The 21,792-nt window shown below is 41.0% G+C and overlaps 1 protein-coding gene across 2 annotated transcripts in view; it reads right to left on the bottom strand.

Moving 5' to 3' along the window:
* The window catches only part of LOC134563402 (poly [ADP-ribose] polymerase tankyrase-1-like), a 187,741-nt gene that overhangs the window by 23,327 nt on the left and 142,622 nt on the right, over positions 1-21,792 (bottom strand). For both annotated transcript variants that reach the window (XM_063421312.1, XM_063421313.1), the window contains exons 12-20: positions 18,790-18,961; positions 16,865-16,944; positions 15,704-15,849; positions 14,592-14,757; positions 11,771-11,990; positions 11,397-11,506; positions 4,490-4,678; positions 2,907-3,144; positions 2,148-2,230 (exon numbers count right to left, since the gene is read on the bottom strand). In XM_063421312.1, coding sequence (XP_063277382.1) covers positions 2,148-2,230; positions 2,907-3,144; positions 4,490-4,678; positions 11,397-11,506; positions 11,771-11,990; positions 14,592-14,757; positions 15,704-15,849; positions 16,865-16,944; positions 18,790-18,961 — 1,404 coding nt within the window. The remainder of the gene's footprint in view (positions 1-2,147; positions 2,231-2,906; positions 3,145-4,489; positions 4,679-11,396; positions 11,507-11,770; positions 11,991-14,591; positions 14,758-15,703; positions 15,850-16,864; positions 16,945-18,789; positions 18,962-21,792) is intronic.

Here is a 21,792-nt window from a genome sequence, read left to right as displayed (position 1 = left end):
GGATGGATATTTGAAAAAGGGAAAAAGGGGGGGCTGATCGGACTACTTATATTAGGGCCCATAACCGGAATAATAATCTTACAGCACCTAATACACGGTTTCACCGGCCCCTTGCATTAGGTAGTGTAACTGGATTTCTTAGAGATCACGGGCATGATGTGTTGTGGAATGAGATTTGAGCTATCCCAAACTGGGCCTCAGATTTGGGCCTGCTAGGCCCCAGATTTGGGCCCGTGTAGAAGTAGATAAGCTTTTGGCGCAGTTAGAATTTAGGTTAAGGTGTGTGTATGGATTAGATAGGATAGTTAGAGCAAAAGTATGGTAGCTACCTTAAACTAAGATTGTTTACATTTTTGTTCACGCTGAATGCCAATTAGGATGCACCTGCAATTGTAAATTATTTCACACTGTTTATATAAAATAGGCCATTTCGAGAATAAAGAGGAGAACGTATCATCTGACCATATTGGTTGTACTCTGTGTTGCTCGGTCCAGCCTCCATTAATAGAGCCCTGGCAAAAGGGTAGCACAAGGTATACAAGCATTAAAAATAATGAATCTAAAAGGGAGGAAAGAGAACTGGGCAGTGCTAGTATTGGCCAAATTTGAAGCACAGGCAAGAACAGGAAGAGGCAACAATGACCCTCGGTGGAATAATAATTGGGATTAAAAAAAGAAGAAAAAAAAGGGAAACTCGAATTATATGTTAAAATTAGAAAAGGAGGGAATTGCAATAAATGACATGAAATAATTCGTGTTATTGTGTATATAAAATGTGATTAAAGATATGTTCTGTAAAATATAATGAACAAGCTGGTTGAGCTTGAAATGAATGAATTTTAGGATGAACAACAGCCACTGCCAGGAATCCAGGATGAACAATACCCCTGTTGGGAACTCGGGAAACACAAAATTAACAACAGAAAAGAAGGTGGGCCAAGAAACAGATCGGCCCTCTTGGGCGGTGAAACTGTGAACGACACAGCTATCAAGAATGATATGGATCTCACATCAGTATCAGGGAAAATGCTTCTCCATTCACAAATCCACTTCCCCATTCAGGCTTCCGGGAAACCGAATTACTATTAATTTTTCCCTCCCTCGGAAGCCCCATTCGACAGGCCAGATGGCAGAAAAGGGACTCCCATGAATATGAAAAAAAAGACGGAGGACAAAGAACTGTGGAGAAATACTCTGCCCCCGGCTAAATAAACTGTATATAAGGAGACCCCCTAAAAGACTGGATTTTGTGAACAGGGGGAGTTACAGTGTGCTAGAGGCCAAAGATAAGGTTCACCCAGTGCCAATCCCGGGACTCGACACTGAACTTTCGATTACTGGCTTGTCCTAAATTTTTATTTTCCTAACTCTTTAATTAATAAAATTATTTATTAATTTGGAATTGGCTGGACATTTATATAACTACATAAAAGGAATCTACAAATACATTACAGGTACTTTTGCTGTAAAACGTAATGTAAGCTTGAGAAACTTACATTAGTTGTATTCTTTTCATATATTGTGAATTACTGATAAATCTGCAGGTTTTATTCCCTTATTTCTCAATGACATTTGAAAGTTAGCCCAGCAAAACCTAGTTAATTCTATGGTCCTAACTTAATAGGAAATGTATCTTCTACATTCTGTATTGTGACTACTCCCATGCTAGGTTTTTATTTCAGCATATAGTCAAACTGGAGGGTTTCCTAGATCTAACCAAAGTATCACATGTAGCACTACAGGTGGTGAAAGGCTTGTTTGGCTGCCAAGACTGCTGAAGGACAGATGCAGGTGACATACGAACCTAACTTTGTTATAGTCATCATGTTCAAAGTTCACAAGGTCCAAAATAACTCTCAGAATACAAGCCAAATTGGCAGTCACAGTGTATGTGTAAGTGAAAGCTACTTGACACCTGAATCCAACAAGAAAAGATATTTTTATAGGTTTTGCAATTTCATCATATTGTATCTGGCAATTCATTTGCAGAAAACTGAAAGAAAACTTGAACACACTTGTTTATCTGTAGATGTGAAGTCTGGGTTTTTTCCTTCCCCTTTTCAGTTAGAAAAATGAAAATGTCACTCAAATTTATTATGTTAGTTTATCTCCTAAACACAGAAATAGAGATGAGGCTTGCCACTTACCTGTTCTGTCTCAAAGATGTCCCGAAGGTGTTCAAGACCCAGGCTTTTTAAGAACTGGGCAATGTTCATGTCAAGACCAGAAACTATAAGAGAAGAAACAGGTCTTTATATCCTATTTATCTGAAGTAGCAAAAACCAAACCAACCACCTTAAAAAAACAATCAAGCAATACCACTGATCCTCTCAAAATTCCAAACTCTGATTCTTTTTACAATCAAATTGTCTATGTCTGTAATAAAAAAACTACTTCCATTGTGTCAAAGCTCTGTGCAAAGCTCATCACCGTTCCCTCTTCAGAATCAACTATTAAAAGCACGAACCATCTGTGACAAATACAGGCTCATAATGCAAAGAGAAGGAAAAGAAGGGTGAGTATGTTTTTGCTATGTGATCCCCTTAGATTCTGACCTAAAGCATGGACTCCAGGTACTAATCAAAGGGTTTAAAAACCCTTGGCAAAATCCCCCAGCCATCAAAATCATAACTGCTTTATCAAAATAATTCTCATTGGATTTTTCTTACAAAGTCAATGAACATTTGGGGGCCTAATCAGATCTGCATTTGTAGTCAGACCTAACGACTGATAGCAAACAGAGATGAACAGTTAACAAGCATCAGACACTTTAAAACATAGATAACAATTCAAACTGCACAGTATTTTCTGGCTAGTCAGAAATGCTTTTCAGATAAACCAAGGCCCATTTTGATACTAAACTACTGTACTTCTGGCAATGTAAACTTGTCCAGCAGCAAATGCACCTTCTCCTTCCTTCCTGTCACTTCCTGCTGCTCCATCCCCAGCATCTGATACCCCTCCTACAGCCAGTTCTGCCAGTGGCCCTGTGAGGTTATCTATGCTGCTGGCAGCAGAGAGGCAGGACGGTGTAGATGCTGGTGAGATCACAGAGGCACTAACAACAGTAGCTTGAGGCTTGTAGCACGTAGGCAAAGCTTCTGGAGGCATTGCATCTATCAGCAAAGCTCGGATATCATCAGCCTGAAAAAAAGAAAGAACACCCAACATGAGGTCCTAACATTACAACCTATTGATCTCTGGAAATAATTTTTAATTGTTTTATTTGATTGTTCACTTCCCCATTAGAAAGAAAACTGCCAGCTTCTGTTACAGGGGAATTCATGGTTGCAAGAACATTTTGATTCACCACTCAAGGCATAGGTGAATCAGGTTCTCCCCATTTCTAAAGGTATGTGAGAAGCTACATATAATTTTTTCTGGCACAATGACTTTCTATGTGCTAAAGCCAGGGAGAACAATGCAGCAACTTTATTTGAAATCCTTCAGAACCTAGGACAGGAAATGCCACTTCTTAATTTCTTTGTCAGGCTCAGCTTCAGGTGCACTGGAACAAGGTTCCAGTGGAAAGATGACCACTGCCTTTGCTATAATCACATCTCTTGGGTTAGAATAGAAAAAAAAAGGACAGGAGCTCAGGAGAAGTATGATCTTAGCTAACAGTTGGATTTAGCCTTTATTGACTAAATTAAGCAACACCCTCATCTTCAAGAAGTTCCTCCTTAGAAGTTCTTGTAGAACATGATTAAGACATCCTTCTTTTCCCCCAGAGAAATCAAATGATTTTAATATCCTTCATCATAAAGCAAGTTTCTAGAGCTCAGATTACTCTGGAGGATATTTCTTGAATTCTCCATAAATAAATCAAAAACCCTAAAAGATACTTGCACTGAGATCAGACACAGCATCCAATTTAGTTGCATTATTTATTCCATCAAGATTTTTTAATCTGGGGCTTATATGTTCATATAACCTTATTAGGCTTTTAAATAATTTACAACAAAGTTTACAGATGGCAGTTTTAGTAAAAGTTTGATAGCCACCTAAAAATTTTTGAAGTAGAATGAATTCTTTGGAATGTTGTTTTGGAGTTAATTTAAAAAAAAGGAACTGAGGCAATATGGAGGCACTGAGTGTAATAATCCACTAAATGTTCCCATTCCTCTAAAGGCCCATGTGGTGTTCCTCCTAGGTTCAAAGAAATCATCACTAAGAGTACACAGACTGACAATCATCAGAGACATTTCAGAGAGTTTTATTTCTGGGAATGAGGAGATTGATCCCAGGAGTGAATCCTTAGGGAGAAGCAAACCTTAAATCACAAGCCATGCTAAGATTTTAGCCAAGGGAAAATGCCTGGTCCCATGGATAAAAAGCCACAAAGAGGTGGAGATTAAGGAGATGCCTTCTCTCTCCACCTCAGCACAATGGAAGCTGAGGACTGCTGATGCCATGGAGCCACAGAAATTAATTTAATATGCAGAGTACATCCTCCAGAGCAACCTGTGGCTGGCTAACATGAACTTACTGTTGCCAGGTCTAGTGGTGTCTGACCCTCTTGGTTCTTCATGGTTGGATCTGCTCCATGAGCTAATAGCAGAGCACAGAGCTGTGTCCTTCCTTTTTGTGCAGCTTCATGCAAAGGTGTGAACGCCCATTTGTCTGTTGCATTTACACATGTATTATATTTGATCAACAATGCTGCTATATCCACATGCTGGAAAACACAAGAACATCTTAACATGACACTGGTAAAACATACATTCCTTTTTCATGCTGGAAGTAATAGTGCCTAGAGACTTGTGGTTTCTTTCCTGTAACTCATTCTGCCTCCAGTGTCATAGGAGCAGCACACTTCTCCAGATACTAATTTATACTGCAGCTCCACAGTCATCTGTGCCTCTGCACTACCAGATCATTCACGAGCAAATGAAGAATTGGGATCAGGCACAGAAGCAGATTTCTGTTGAATCACCCCAAGTACATAGCATGGAGTTTGTGCCAGCTGCAGGAGCAGACACGATACTTAACCCTACATAAAAAAAATAGTTGTGGACAAATTTGAACTGGTAAATTTACTGGGCTGCAACTTTTGTGACACAACACTAGAAGCTCTGAAGATCAATGTATTGTGCTACTGAGCTACCCCTGTGTGTACACAGAAGTCTTTGTATTACTTTCTTTCTTGCAAGACTTTGAACTCATCTGTGACAGCACAGATCTGTTCTATCTTCAGTCATATTTTATGAGAGCTGTAATTGATAAAATGTATTATGAGTGTCACAAGGAACAGCTGTTTTACACTGGTTATAAAAATAATGAACTTGTAACCCCATGCTTCCATCAATATACTGCCCTTGAAGTCTCCCGAGTAAAAATAAGAGAAAACTGACAAATGCAATTTTGCCTGCCTCTAACCAGTAGATCTTTCTTGTGCGAGACAGAAAAGAAAAAAAAAGCAGGTAGTCAAAATGAGTGGGTAGGAGCATGAAACACTGAAATTGTAAGCAGAAGCATAAAGAATTGCCAGTGGATTTCATTTTTCCCCTCAATGGCAATTAAGTGACTCTGCAGCTCTCATAAAACAGCTTGGTCTCTGAACAAGTGTGGTTTGAAAATACTGCCAACTTTATTTTTCCTCTCTGCCAAACTTTTAAAGTAATTGCTGTTCCTGTGATTTTTCTGCCACAGAAAGCCCTATTGAGGGACACACAAGTGCTGGGTGGGAGAAATGAAGAAACTTTGTGAGGAAAAGGCAGAGCCTGTGAAACTTGCCAGCTATGAACTTGTGAAACCAGTACTCATCTCCTCTCTACCTCCCATCACAGAGATCTGAACAGGCTCATGACAGCTCAGAGAAAAGTGTGGGATGCCAGGAAAGGTATGCCATAACTCTTAACTAAGTAAGCTGATGGAAAAGCATAAACCACTGCCTTTTTAACGTTTCCTAGAGGAAGCAAGGCAACCAGGTTAGATTGGCATTATGATTTTTAGAAATTATAATCAGCTAAAACCAATCTCTGACATTTCTCTATGCCAATAAGAAATCTTTTGGGTTTGTGTAAAATGTTGTTTTGTTTTCTCATGCCAAAGACAAGAACACAGTATTTCCAACAGAATTTATCTCTAGATCTTAGCAACATCTTGGGAATTAATGCTTATGGCAGATGCTGATAAACAATATTACTTGGTATAAGAAACCTGTAACATAAAAGAATTCTGTGCTGCATTTCTAATCTTTCATCAGATTTGGGGCTTTTTGCTCTTTGGGACACTGGGATCCCAGAGTGATGTAAAGAACCAATACAAATGATGTAGATTAAGTTCCATTAATGCTCTTTTTAAAAACAAGGTGAACACTGCACTTTTTATTTCATTTGCTCTCAAACAAAAGCAATCATGGTTCTGTTATGGTCACCTCTCCCAGATTTTGCTGTCCATGTGCCAGGGCCAGGTAAGTAACAGAAAAAGCATATCATGAAACCATCAAACCCATTACTTCCTGAGCTTCAGATCCTCTCTCTGACTGTAAGCACAGTGATAGGAGCTTCTCAAGCACTGTCTCTGTACAGTTATTTACAAGAGACTTCTTTCTCACCCAATCCACAACCAACAACTTCTTATAAGCAATCTATTGGGCATCTGTGAAACCGGGACACAGATGCTTACTTCTATATGGAGGAAAGAAGGCCTGCCTCATTCAAAATGGTTTGAATCTGTCACTGCACCCCTACTGCAGCAGATGGCTTGCCCTGGAGGACAACCACAAAGCAAATGTGAGCCATTCAGGAACGGGAGGTTGGATCTTCCTTTGTTCCTGAGTGACTCATTATAAGAGACCACTGGGGAGCGCGGCGACCTGGAGCGCGGCGAACAGGAGGAGGCAAACAGGGTCACAGCAGTTTGCGCAGGCAGGGCTGCAGGTTCTTGCTAGTTTGGTGTAGTGTTTATATTGGTTGATTAATCTTGGGCCTTCTCCTAAACAATGGTTTTAACCCGGCCAAAATGTGTGGTTGATACAGGTGTATGTGACCAAGTAGAGCCCTCCAAAAAGGATATGTCTGTACAGACCCATTCCTGCCTGGAGTGTTTGAGCTTATCAGTGGCTTCAGGGGATGTTGTGGAGAAGGCCTGCCTACGGTGTGAACAAGTAAATGACCTCCTTTCGCTAGTGGCTGAGCTTAAGGAGGAAGTTGAAAGATTAAGGAGTATCAGGGATAGTGAAAGGGAAATAGACTGGTGGAGTTCAGCCCTTACATCCTTAAAGGAGGCCCACCAGGAGTCAGAGGACTCATATGCCTCACTCTCAGGCAATAGAGGGGCACCTGGTAGATGAAGGGGAATGGGAATGGGTCCCTGCTCGAGGTGGCAATAACAATAATCCTTCCTGCCCTCCATCCCCCAGCCAGGTGCCACTTCAGAATAGGTATGAGGCCCTGGATCTAGAGAGCCAGACAGATAATTTAGAAGAAAATTATCTGCCCAGTGAGACTTCCAGTTATGACTCATCAAAAAAACGGATTATCACCTCTAACATCAAGAAAAAAAGAAGGGTGATCGTAGTGGGTGATTCCCTTCTGAGGGGGACAGAAGGCCCCGTATGTCAACCTGACCCATCCCACAGGGAGGTCTGCTGCCTCCCTGGAGCCCAGGTACGAAACATTACTGAGAGACTTCCTAGGCTGATTCGGTCCTCTGATTATTACCCACTGCTGATACTCCAGGCTGGCAGTGATCAGATTGAAAAAAGGAGTGTCAAGGTGATTAAAAGGGAGTTTAGGGCACTGGGTCAAGTGGTTGATAGGACAGGTGTACAGGTAGTGTTCTGCTCAGTTCCTTTGGTGGCAGAGAAAAATGATGAAAGGAATAGGAGAACCCACATCTTTAACAAATGGCTCAAGGGTTGGTGTTATCGGCAAAATTTTGGATTCTTTGATCATGGAGCAACCTTTATGGCACCTGCTCTACTGGAATCAGATGGGATACATCTCTCTGTTAAGGGCAGGAGGTTTTTAGCTCATGAACTGGCAGACCTTATTGAGAGGGCTTTAAACTAGGTTTGAAGGGGGAAGGGGATGCATCTGGGCTGTCTGGAAGCAGGCCCAAGGATGATAAGACTGTGTTAGGGGAGAAATCAGTAGCCCAGCTGAGGTGCATGTACACCAATGCACGCAGCATGGGTAACAAACAGGCAGAGCTAGAGGCCATGGTGCATCAGCAGAACTATGATATTGTTGCCATCACAGAGATGTGGTGGGATGACTCACATAGTTGGAGCACTGCACTGGATGGCTACAAGCTCTTCAGGAGAGACAGAAAAGGGAGAAGAGGTGGAGGGGTGGCCCTTTATATTAGGGGAGTTTTGGATGTCATAGGTACTGAAACTAATGATGATGAAGTAGAGTCCCTATGGGTAAAAATTAAGGGGAAGGCCAACAAGGCTGACATCCTCCTGGGAGTCTGCTATCGTCCACCCAACCAGGATGAAGAGGTGGACAACTTATTCTATAAGCAACTGAACAATGTTTCAGGATCATCAGCCCTTGTTCTTGTAGGTGACTTCAACCTACCAGACATCTGCTGGGAACTTAATACAGCAGAAAAACAGCAATCTAGAAAGTTTTTAGAGTGTGTGGAGGATAACTTTTTGTCACAACTGGTGGGCAAGCCCACCAGGGGAGGGACTATGTTAGACCTATTGTTCACAAATAGAGATGGACTGGTGGGTGATGTGGAGGTTGGAGGATGCTTGGGGCACAGTGGTCATGAAATTATAGAATTCTCGATAATTGGTGAAATAAGGAGAAATATCAATAAGATCTCTACACTGGACTTCCGGAGGGCAGACTTTGGCCTATTTAAGAGGCTTATTCAGAGAGTTCCTTGGGAAACAGTCCTTGAAAACAAAGGAGTCCAGGAGAGATGGGTGTACTTCAAAACAGAAATCTTGAGGGCACAAGAACAGACTGTCCCTGTGTGCCGAAAGAAGAGTCGACGAGGCAAACGTCCAGTCTGGATGAGCAATGAGGTTTTGAAGGAACTTAGAAATAAGAAAAAGATGTATCATCTTTTTAAGGAGGGACTGATTTCTCAGGAAGTATTTAAGGGAGCTGCTAGGGCATGTAGAAAAAAAATCAGGGAGGCCAAAGCTCAGTTTGAACTTAACTTGGCAACTTCTGGTAAAATCAATAAAAAAAGATTTTTACAAATATATCAGTGATAAAAGGAAGGGTATAACCAGCCTCGGTTCCTTATTGGATGAGGCAGGCAACTTAGTAACTAAAGATGAGGAAAAAGCGGAAATGCTTAATGCCTTCTTTGCCTCAGTCTTTATTGGTAGGACAGCTTATCCTCAAGATAACTGTCCTCAGGGGTTGGTAGGTGGTGCCAGGGAACAGAATGGTCCTCTTGTTATCCAAGAGGAGGCAGTCAGAGAGCTGCTGGGACACTTGGATATTTATAAATCGCTGGGACCAGATGGGATCCACCCTAGGGTGATGAAGGAGCTGGCAGATGAGCTTGCGAAGCCGCTTTCCATCATTTATCAGGAGTCGTGGCTCACTGGTGAGGTTCCAGGCGATTGGAAACTGGCCAATGTGACACCTGTTTATAAAAAAGGTAGGAAGGAGGATCCTGGTAATTACAGGCCAATTAGCCTGACCTCAGTACCAGGTAAGATAATGGAGCAGTTCATACTGAGTGGTATCGCACAGCACTTAGAAGATGGCCAGGGTATCAGACCCAGTCAACATGGGTTTACAAAGGGTAGGTCATGTCTGACCAACCTGGTCTCCTTCTATGACCAGGTAACTTGTCTGGTAGATGCAGGAAAGGCTGTGGATGTTGTCTATTTAGACTTCAGCAAGGCCTTTGATACTGTCTCCCATAGCATACTCCTAGATAAGCTGGCAGCCCACGGCTTGGACAGGAGCACTCTTCGCTGGGTTAGGAACTGGCTGGATGGCCGGGCCCAGAGAGTGATGGTGAATGGTGCAGCATCCAGCTGGCGACCAGTCACCAGTGGTGTCCCTCAGGGGTCTGTACTGGGACCAGTTCTATTTAATATTTTTATAGATGACATGGATGAGGGCATTGAGTCCTTCATTAGTAAATTTGCAGACGACACTAAGCTGGGAGCTTGTGTTGATCTATTGGAAGGGAGGAGGGCTCTGCAGAGAGACTTAGATCGGTTGAATGGATGGGCAGAGTCCAACAGCATGAAGTTTAATAAGTCTAAGTGTCGAGTTCTACATTTCGGCCACAAAAATCCCCTACAGCATTACAGGCTGGGGACAGTGTGGCTGGACAGTGTTCAGGCGGAAAGGGACCTGGGGGTGCTGGTCGACAGCCGGTTGGATATGAGCCAGCAATGTGCCTTGGTGGCCAAGAAGGCCAATGGCATCCTGGCCTGCATTAGGAATTGTGTGACCAGCAGGAGCAGGGAGGTCATTCTTCCCCTGTACTCGGCGCTGGTGAGACCACATCTTGAGTACTGTGTCCAGTTCTGGGCCCCTCAGTTTAGGAAGGATATTTAGATGCTTGAGCGAGTCCAGAGGAGGGCAACAAGGCTGGTGAGGGGCTTGGAACACAAGCCCTATGAGGAACGCTTGAAGGAGCTGGGGTTGTTTAGCCTGGAGAAGAGGAAGCTTAGAGGTGACCTTATTGCTCTCTACAACTTCCTGAAGGGAGATTGTAGACAGGTGGGGGTCGGTCTCTTCCACCGGGCAGCAACTGACAGAACAAGGGAACACAGTCTCAAGCTACGTCAGGGAAGGTACAGGTTAGATATTAGGAAAAAATTTTTCACTGAAAGAATAATAAAGCACTGGAATTGTTTTCCCAGGGAGGTGGTGGAGTCACCATCTCTGGATGTGTTTAAAAAAGTCTGGACATGGCACTTAGTGCTATAGTCTAGTTGAGGTGTTAAGACATAGGTTGGACTTGATGATCTTAGAGGTCTCTTCCAACCTCATTATTCTGTGTGATTCTGTGAAATGGACTAGTCCTTCAACTCTAGCAATAGATTCCCACCAAACACCAGATGTAACACACCTCCACTTCCCTGTCATTTGCACACAATCCCCTGGTATTTTTCTCTTCCTTCCATCTAAGTCTTTCAGAGACAACTTGAAGTCTTTTCTGTTTCAAATATCACCCCAAACTGTTCAATACTGTGCATCTGCTTGCTTGCATAACAGCTACATTGCAGTGATCTTTCCAAACTGCAGCATTTAACTGCTACAGCGCACCTGAATCTGTGTCCTATTTAATGAGTAGGACTGCAAATAGGACTCACAACAGCAACTTAGCCTAACAAATACTTCATCAAAACCTGAACTGTGTTCACAGCAAAACAGCTGCAAAATAACTGGCTTTGGATATGACTTCAAGGAGTCTTGTGCTGTTCTACTCATGGCAAAACTGCCTGCACCTACCCCATAGGATGCTGCATTGTGTAGGGGAATTAATCCTCCTTTGTCCTGGGCATTTACATCAGCAGCATGCTCAAGAAGGTATTCAGCTACTTCCAAATTGTTGTAACCAGCTGTAGAAAAAGCACAGGAAAAGAAATTAGGTATTAGGACAGTTAAACTAAAGAAAAATATTAGACAGAAAGCTAATGCAATTTTTCAACTGCAGAAGTTCCTCTAGTAATTGTATTACCTCCTGAAATACAGGGGCTATAGTTAGCTCTTTGTACAGGACAATTCTCTGTGAAACTCCTCCTATACCAATCCTGATTTTGGCAAATTACATCTGTAGACCTACTATAAATACATAAGCCTTGAAAAGCTGGCACATTACCCACCTGCAAGATGCAGTGGTGTTGAATTTCTTCCCTGGGTGTCTCTGCAATTGATATTTTCTTGAGTACACAGCTTCTGCACTCGTGCCAGGCACCCCTTCTTGGCAGCATCTAGCAAGGCAGCGTCTCCTCGCAATAAGTCCTGGATATCTGTGTCTCCTTCTTTCACCAAATCTAGAGGAGTGTTCCCATCTCGATTCTTTTTTGTTGGATCAGCTCCGTGCTGCAAAGAGCAAACCGAATGCTAGTGTCACAATCCTTGGCAGAGCAGTACACATAAGTGTGTCATTATTTTGTGAAACAAGATGGGATTTTGCAGACCTACCATAATGAAGTAATAATTGTATAGATTAATAGGCACACGCAAATAAATTCAGAAGGCTGAGGCCTAAAAGCACTAGTCTGAAACACAGCTGTGTGAATCTCAATTCCATAGGCAAGAATGGCAGTCCTCTGCAAGAGCTGTTCCCGCTCTATTTGCAACTGAAGAATGTTCAGGAGCATTCCCTGCATATAGCTAGTTCTTACAGCCACAGCAGCGTGAAAGGAGCCAACTGCAAGTGTCTTGCTGCCAGTCGTCCTCTTCTCCTGAAAACTGGCAGGAATCAAATGGCTGGCAGAGGTATTTCCTGAGCACAACCTTCTGAGCTAGTAAAGCCAGGCTCTGAGTTTTACTAAATGTCACCCTGATATTAAAAGGCACTTGTTTCAGAAGGGAACTAGCAAAATAGTCTTCTCAACACTTTCTGATAGATAACAGCACCAACTCAAGCAGTTTACAGGTCTTTGGAAGAAGTGAAAAAAAATTTGGTGGACAAGGGGAGTTGGATGACTGCTGGAGTATATCTGTACTGATAAAACATGTAGATCTGGCAGTGATAAGAACACTACTGGAGCACAGAGGGATGAGAAGGGGAGCATACAACTATGTAGAGCATATGGTGTGAGTCACGTCCACATTCAGTTTTGTGGGAGGACAGCTCCTTCCCTATTCACTCTCAGCAGCAGTGGGAAAAAACAAAGATAGATAAAGCAGAGGCAGCTGGTGGTGCTATAGTTCTTTGGCTGACCTCTTCAGAATAGTCACACAGTGGTCCAATCCCTGCCATTTCCCACTGGACTGGGAATGGGAGAACAGAGGAAATTAACTGCTTTGTATTTGGAAGCAGTACAACTGTGCTCACAGTGTAAAGGGATAAAGAGCAAGGGATAGAAAGGGACAGAGTATTGATTACACAGAACCAGTTTCCACCTATGTGGTTCTTTTAGGAAGAGAGCACTCTTCGTGCAAAGCTTTTTAGACTGCAATGACTTCTCTCAGATATGACCTGAAATACCTTAATTTAAAACTCATCAAAATTGGAACTATTCAAATATGCCCCAAAAGAAATAGCTGAATGAAGAGGCAGTCTTCTGAGACCCCTTCCAAGGCACAGAAAGAAATGAAGTTGGTAATTTCAAAGAAAGGTGATTAAAAAAGACATTGTCTCCAAAATGCCTGTTTATTTTTGTTTCCTTCTTCAAGCAGACCAGGAGAGAAGGAGCACAAGTCAGGAGGAGTCAAGCTCAACATCCACAGCTCAGCAGAACTGACAACACTGCCAGCTGGCATAGGAGACACAGCAGGAGAAACCCTGAGTAAACTGCAGTGTGAGCACATATCCACAGACACCCAGAGACACTACATCTGTATCACCTTAAGGGCGTATTTAGCTCTTATCTTGTGAAAGAGTGATTTAAAAAAATAAATTTCAGCACTTTTCTATTTCCTGTTGTACATCCATTCATAGTCCTCTGAAGACAAAATATTCCCTGTGGAAATTAGAAAAGGCCAGAGATCTCCAGTGTCTATAATGCAACAATGTGCTTGAGAGATTACAAATGTTCTTATAGCTTGAGCTAGCATGTCTATTAGGGTGTTACTTCCAGGCCACCACCATGCCTGCTTCACAGACATCTCTTAATATCTCCTGGTTTCTGCTGTACATGTGCTTCAAACTATCATTCTTCTCTCTCTGACTGCTTTTTTGGTACTCAAGTGAAATAATTAATGATGTAGGAGGGAAATAGTGGGGCTTTGCAGCAGCAAATGAAAAGTGGCTGGGGAAGATCATTATTTTTAGACTATCCATATTCTGACTTTCTCCTATTTTAAATGTGCTTCAGAGGGACTTAAGTAGGCAAGGCTGAAAGAGGAAATAGGATTGGCAAGAAATTCTACTCTAGCATCACCTTTCATCCTCCCAGGGCAGGATCTGACCTTATGTTAAGTTTCTTAAACTCATGTTTCTCACTGGAAACTTCTTTGCATTACCTCATGCTTTTTACACGTTCTTCCTCTAAGTATAATGAATATTTATGCCACAGTATATTAACATGCATTTCCTCCAGGAGCTTGATAAGTTATACATTACATAACAGTTTTAAATTTCTCTTATACCAAACAGCATTTAGGACCCATCTTACGCTATTGCTCTGTAACACACTCTTGCATAAGTATTAACAAAATTTACTTAAATGCAGTAACTATTTCAGAAAGGGATGGATAGGACAAGGTAGGGAGTTCTCATTTTTATACAGCTGGTTTTTCCAGTGTCAGAGTCTTGTCCTACTTGGGTAACAGTATTAATACACATGCTGGAAATAGTACTTGCACTGATGATTCTTTTTAAGTCAATGATATTACACAAGAAACCATATGACAATTGCAAGATGAAAATTGATTCAAAGATACCATGAATAATGAATGCAATTAGCTTTGCATTAATAATCTTCAAAAAAAAAAAAAGCATTTTAAGACAGATCTGAGATCTCCAGCACATACTTTTAAAAGCAATTTGCAGATTTCATATTTTCCTTTTGCTGCTGCTTCATGTAGAGGAGTGAATTTCCACAGGTCTGCCACGTTGACAGAAGCACCATGCCTCACTAAGAGTTCAGCCACTTCGTAGTGTCCATAAGAACAGGCATTGTGCAGGGGTACTAAACCACTAATCAAAGAGAAAGCATTAATAGCTAGAGAATAAAATCCTACATGCAATCAGTAGATAAAACTCTCACTTTCACCAGACATTATCTTTCCATCTTTCCAGTTTTCTTGGGTTTATTTTTCTATTTAAAAAATCAATTAAAACTTAATTATCCTCCTTCCGTTCTCATCCACAAGACTTTTAAATACTTAGTAAGCCACAATGTTACAGCTTCCACAAGCAATATCAGTGCTGTTAATAACAGATAAAAACTAAATTGCAAGATTCACTGTTGTTCTGAGTTTGGATATTTGTGTAAATTTCAAGAAAGACATATATAATGTGTTTGAAGTGCAGTTATTAGTAAGTACCGTACATCTCATAGATACAGAAAGATACTCAAACACTTCTTCCAGGGTAAGCCTGAAAATCCAGTATTGGAAATTCATTATCCCCTGCTCTGAACTAATATATGCAGTAAAAGAGTGAACATAACCATGCTGCTTCACAATTAATGCAAAAATCTGTAAATGGTTCATATAATTTAACTGAATATTAACTGTAAAAATAACTAACTTAATAATAAAGGCTAATAGAATTAGAAAAATGACCAGAGATAACCCTGGTATTTTACCTCATTTTAAAACAAATTTTAGATCACCTAAAACAAGTTAAAGGCTGCTTTTAAGCAAAATAAAGTCTCCAAAATGGGCAAAAAGGGGAAGAGAAGCATCATGTATTACAGTGCCAGGTATGTACTTGATGATGGCTTTTCCAGAAAGCAAATTATGCTATAATTGTCTATAAATCTCCCTACAGCACAGGAACAATGCAGAACAAGAAGGAAAGAGAAACATTTTCAAGACAAAAACACTATGGTCACTGATATCTGAAGCAAAATGAATAGGTAGGATATAAGTCTCACACTAATAGAGAACAGCAGAACATATCATGGAATGAAATGTACCCTTTATCTTTGGCATGCACATCTGCTCCATGATGCAAGAGATACTCCACCACTGATACGCGGTTATATCCTGCAGCAAAGTGCAGTGGTGTTGAATGACGGCCTTCCAGATCTCTGCAATTCACATTCTGAGGGCTGCAAAGTTGCTGTGAAGACAAAAGAACCCAAAATCTAGTACAGAACTAAAACTAACAAATAAGGAACTCCCAAAACCAAACATCAACAACAAAACATGAAACAAACAAACCCAAAAGAAAATAACTAAACTACCACCTTCAAAGACCCCAACACAAAATTTGATCCACTTATAATATACAAAATTTTTGAAGTATCAGGAAATTTCTTTCCACTTATGCAAAGTTAAAAAAATAGCAGCTCTAAATTTACAGCTGAAAATACTTCTATAACAAACAAGACTTAAATGATGGAAGCAGTGTGAAGATGTTCCTAATGTATAAAAAAGGGTGAACCTCTATGTCATCAAGTACCAGGTTCAAGGCCATGTAACTTTCTCCACATATATAACCATTCCTGGCCTATACTGCCCTCAGAAAACCAGAAATATTTAGCTTAGCAGTCAAAGGAGCTGCCAGTGCAGAAAACTGCTGCTGTTTGAATATTTATGTGTATCAGGTTGAAGTTCAAGGTGGGAAACTATGAACAACAGTCCGTCTGCAGGCTGTTTTGTCCACAGACCAAGTATCAAAAACAAGATCAAACCTTCCTGTGATGCTGGAATTCCATGGCCTGACCCTTCACCTTCAGAATAATGATGGTTTAAAATATGAAGTCTGCTACCTATTAATAGTATTTACTTGCCATCTGATTGAATCATGCACCTGAGGGCTTGTTTCTATTAAACTGTGATTCTGGGAAGCACAGGGTCTACATCAAAGAATTATGGCTACATTTGAGTCCATTGAAGACATGACTGTGTGAAGGACTGGCAGAATAAACAAGCAGAAACTCAAGAGAAACACACCTCAGTACATCTTCATGTACTACTTTCTAGAAGAAGAAAAAAAGAACGATCCATGACTTCCCATTTTTTATGGTTTACCATCCACTGGGCACTGCTTCCGCAACCCATGTAGCAGAGGTTCCCACAAGCTTTTCATAGCAATGCAAAGTAGAAAATTCACATGAACTGTTCAAACCTACCTTCACAGTTTCCAAGTCTCCAGCTTTGGATGCTTCTAACAACCGATAATCCACATCAGATGTGCGCACAGGTGTACTTTCTACATAGGGAAAAAGATGGTTTAGGATTACTTAGGATACTTAAGTTGTATTAACTTGTGCTCAACATATTTTCCAAAGTTGGGGAGTGAGGTTGGTCTGTTGTTACTTGTGAAAATGCAGCTGGGGTTATGATGTTTAAGTTCATACTGCCAAAATGTTTGAATAAGGAGTTTTAGTTTTAGAGAAAATGAGTCAGATTTTGACTCTAAAGCTGACATTATTCTGCCAACATTCTTCTCCCTCAATCCACATACATACATTCATATGCACATTTTAACAGGTAATACTACTCACATAACCAGCTACATTTTCAAGAGTGGGTACACTTCAAAACAGTCCTTCCTTGCACTGGTGTAAAATGCATTTTCCTTGTTATGTCCTGTTTTAAGGCAATGTCGTTGAAAACACTAGAGGAAATGGAGTTTCTAGCTACCATGGGTCTTCTCATCTGTCTGGATATCTGCCTTTGTTTGACCACCTGCACATCTCACTGTAAGGTGAGTTATTTGCTCTGTAGTAGCTACTGATGCAATTATTCTTCTCTGTACTTGCAAAAATTCAAATGTAACATGGGTAAGAGGATGCAAACCCTTAAGCACTTATATGAAAAATAGTGGCACCCACTTCAAATCTTTTTAATGCAAGATATAAACAAATTGTATCTAAGCACTATCCAGAGCACTTTCACAATAAAATCTTTCTTTACTGGACAAGCAAGAGATTTGAAGTAAAAGCTCAGTTTAGCAACAATCAGTGTTTTTCTGCTTGTGACTGCTGAAGTACAGAGTACCTAACAGATTGGCTGATGCAAGGAAAAAGGTTTATTACATGCTCAGCAATATTTCAGTTGCCTTGGAACTTGCTACCAAAGGAAACCCAAAACTCCCTACATGTGCCTTCCTACAATCTCCTTGTACAGCAGCATGTTCTAGATCTACAAGACGGTTATTTTCTTTTCGATTTGCACAAAATCACTGAACTGAGCAGAGCTATTTATTTTTCTGACAAGTGTCACACAATTGTGAGAGTCGGGGCCCGAGGATCCCTGGTTTTGCCTCACGACCTTCGTCAAGGTCCTCTGTCAAGGAAGGGACTGTGTGCAAGGGGCTTGGGCCTAAGCCACAGTGTGCATGTGTACCAAGCACTGAACTGCAGGTGTGTCCACCGGACCAGAGCTGGTTCCCATGGGAACTTGTACGAAGACAATAGACGGCTGGACAGCCTGTGCTTACCAGTGACCAGGCCCAGACCTGCTTGTCCCAGACCTGCCTGATCTGAATGGTTGCACCTGATTCCCAGAGCAACGGGGCTCCTCACAATGACTCTTGGGTGCTCCCCCCACGTTGGCCAGGTGCCCCCCGCTTTTGCCTGTGTTGGCCAGGTGCCCCCTGCTTCTGAAATGACTATAAAACCTTCCCCCTGTGACTCACACTTCGAGATCTCCCCACGGACAGAAGACGGATCCATTGGCCAGACGCCACGCCACGAGGACACCTCTGCCGTTGGTAGCTATATCCCCCTGCCCCCCTTTCCTCGCTCTGTATCCTATTTTTCCTTTCTCATTCCCTCTATCGCAAGTGTTGTTGGCACTCAATAAAGGTGCATTTGTTGTATGATTAAACTATTGTCCCCTCGAGTACTTTTCGCACTCTGAGATCACACAAACCTATCACGATTCCTGCTTGGATCGTGACAACAATACATACTGTAGTTGTGTGCGCTTGATGGCAGAAAGGAGAGATGAGAAAACTACTGCAAGTCTCTTGCATTGAGAAAGAAACAAGATTCAAAGCTGTAAAGGGAAAAGCTGAAGTTCAAATACACAAGCCTTTACTTTTACCCACCACTTAAGATCTGTTGCACTGCTTCATTTCCCATCTGTGCTGCTGTGAAGCCTTGCAAAGAGATGATGGAGGGATCAGAGCCATAACTCAGCAACAGCCGGCAGGTTTGCAAGTGCCCTGCTAACGCAGCCCTGTGCAATGCTGTTTGACCAAGTGTGTCCAGCATATTCATCTGAAAAAGCAGCAGCAATATAAAATTAAACACCGTTGTAATTAAAAGGCTGCACCTGTCCCTGTCCTTAATAAGAAGTGCAATAAGAAGAATTTTCTGGCAATCAAATTTATCTATCAATTCTTCTGCATTGCAATTAAACAAAATCAAACGACAAAACAGGCAAACACTCCAAAGGAAAACTAATTTACCACAGATGTTGTCCTGTCTTTTAACAACACAGGTTTTTTGTTTGCATGGCTAACAGACAACATAGGATCCCCAAAACCATATTTTAAAAAGTGATCAAGCTTTTGACAATTTTGATGAAGACCAACTTTGTGCAAGACAAGAAAAACTATCACAGGAGGAGAAAGAGGTAACTTGACATAAATTTTTACCAAACAATTTAAAGATCTTAGAGCTTTAAGGAAATTACCATCTGTTATTGTCAGAATAAGAATAACTCAACATTACCCACTACCAAGAATTAATGCAAAACAAAAATGTCAAATTAGAATTCTATGAAGGAGTGGGGGGGAAAAAAGTTGGATACGAACATTTCCTCCTCACTTTTTGTGCCTTTACATGAATGTTAAGTATAATTGGATATAATTCTTCTCAATACAAGGCTGTATAAACAGGCAAAATAGAGTATCATTTTCAAAGAGTATGATATAATGGAAACACATTCATCTGTCAAGATCTAACCGAGCAGCTAAATAACTAGAAACATCTCTCCCAGTGCACTATCAAAAAAAGGAACAGAATAATAGAGAGCTTTAAAAAGCAGAAAAACACCCCCATGAAAATAACCTTTCAAGAAGATACTCTGTACCTAGCAGCAATTCATGACAAATTTAAATGCAAATGCCCAACAGCTTTTTTACCACTTCAAGAAATACAGAAATACTCTACATTCTCTGCAAGCAACTCAGAACCTGTTATCTGCTTCCAAGCCTGTGGAACTGCATTTTATGGAAATGGCTTGCTCTGGCTCACCCCTGGAAAGTGTATAGTTTATCTCAAGTCTGTAACCTCCCTGCAGTATCATGTATCTGTAACTCTATTGGCTAAAAAATCTTACCGCGCCCACTTTGAACCTCTGTGTTAAGGGTGCAAACGGACAAGGCTCACTCTCTTTTGCCCTGGCGGTCTCCGGAGACTGCTCTCTCCCCTTCCCCCTCTCCCTCAGTGACCATGCTGCCTTCCCGGGGTAAGACTCCGAATAAACCCTCATCTCATCAGCACCCCACCAGCGTCTAGAGTCTCTTTACCTGCCAGCATGCGAACACCCACGACCCTGGAGTCGGGGGGCTCCCGGGGAACCTTCCCCGGGGACCCCCCTTAAATCTAAATCACAACACAAGCCTACAGATTGCAGGCTGTGAACTGCATGCATAATAAACTTTGTTACTGTATAAAACCCACCTTTTTACCTTCTCAAAATCTTTTTAGTGACAGCAAACAAAGGTTTTGCTTGCTATTTCTCACCTAAAATGTAGCATGCAAACTCTATTATTCTTCCATGAAACCAGTGAAAAAGCATTTTGGTTAAGACACATATGCTATAACTAAATGAAATTTAACTAAAACTAAATGAAATTAACTATGAAAAGATCTACTACCAGATAGTGTTAAAAAATTAAGTAAAATACCTGCAATAGTGCAATATCAAGTCACAAAAAAGAACAAAGAACAACCAAAAAAATAAAGAGGAGTGTGATTCAATATTCTCTGAAATTATTTTACAGACTGATAGAGCAGGAACTTCTCAGATCACAAACCTTTCTTGCAGCAAGATGGACAGAAGAATACATCTGCTTTCTTCTAACCACGCTCAGCTCATGCCACTCTAATGGGATTGCCCTAAATGGTTTGTTTCAAATAAAAAACTTACTGCTATCATAAATATTAACTAGATGCTGAATGTCCCAAATCCATCATTTTGTTCAGATGATGATCCTCATCTGTTTCAGGACACCGGATACCTTTCACCACTGATAAGGGCACAGATGTAAGTAGAACTCTGGGGCTGCACATGTTAAGTGATGGTAAAGGCAGAATGAAATGAAATTTATGGATTCTCAGAGTAGCTGATAACATTCCATTCATCAAAAAAAAAAAAATCATAAGTAATGTATTCTTTAATACTGAATTCCTGTGTTAAACAGGCCTGTACTGAACAAACTGTAAAAATAATAGCAGCAAGGCTTTCACTGTGCACAATTCGATACTATGTCCCTAGAAAAATGTTAATATTCATTTGAAAAGAACACTGTCAGAGTCATCAGAATCATCATCTCATAGGTCTTATCCAGGTGTCCTTTCACCTCTAAACCGTTATCTTTCCCAACAATCAATTATTCTGGCAGAAGAACATCAACCATTTGAAGAAATATCTGCCTACTTCTGAGACAAAAAGGGCTGCAGCTGAGAGGGATGCATGCGCCAAATGCAGCTGCTCTTTATCTCAGGAGCAGAGTTAAGCTTTGTAGGACAATTTCATTAGGAATATGTTCACTTTGGGGCAGATATCTCACCAATAATGCACCACTTCTCCAAAACCAACCAAAGAATATACCCCAATAAGGCTTAAAACGAGAGGACTTACTTCCAAATGAAAATCAACTTAAGCACTACAAACTGAAATAGAAAACAGATTTAAGAAATTCTTATAAAAATCAGACCTGGTAAGACATATGCCTGTGATAAACAATGTTCAATACCAGGTCCAAAAACACGTGCCTTTTCAAATTCAAAGCTAAAGTCTAAACTCTGTTTGACAAAATGTGAAATATGCAAAGTGTACTGCTTTAACTGTGCCTTGAGTAGTCAAATTGTTCCAGCTG

Source organism: Prinia subflava, chromosome W, assembly GCF_021018805.1.
Source record: "Prinia subflava isolate CZ2003 ecotype Zambia chromosome W, Cam_Psub_1.2, whole genome shotgun sequence".
Lineage (NCBI taxonomy): Eukaryota > Metazoa > Chordata > Aves > Passeriformes > Cisticolidae > Prinia > Prinia subflava.
The sequence above is the reverse complement of the archived record's forward strand: the minus strand, read 5'-3'. Positions and strand labels throughout refer to the sequence as shown.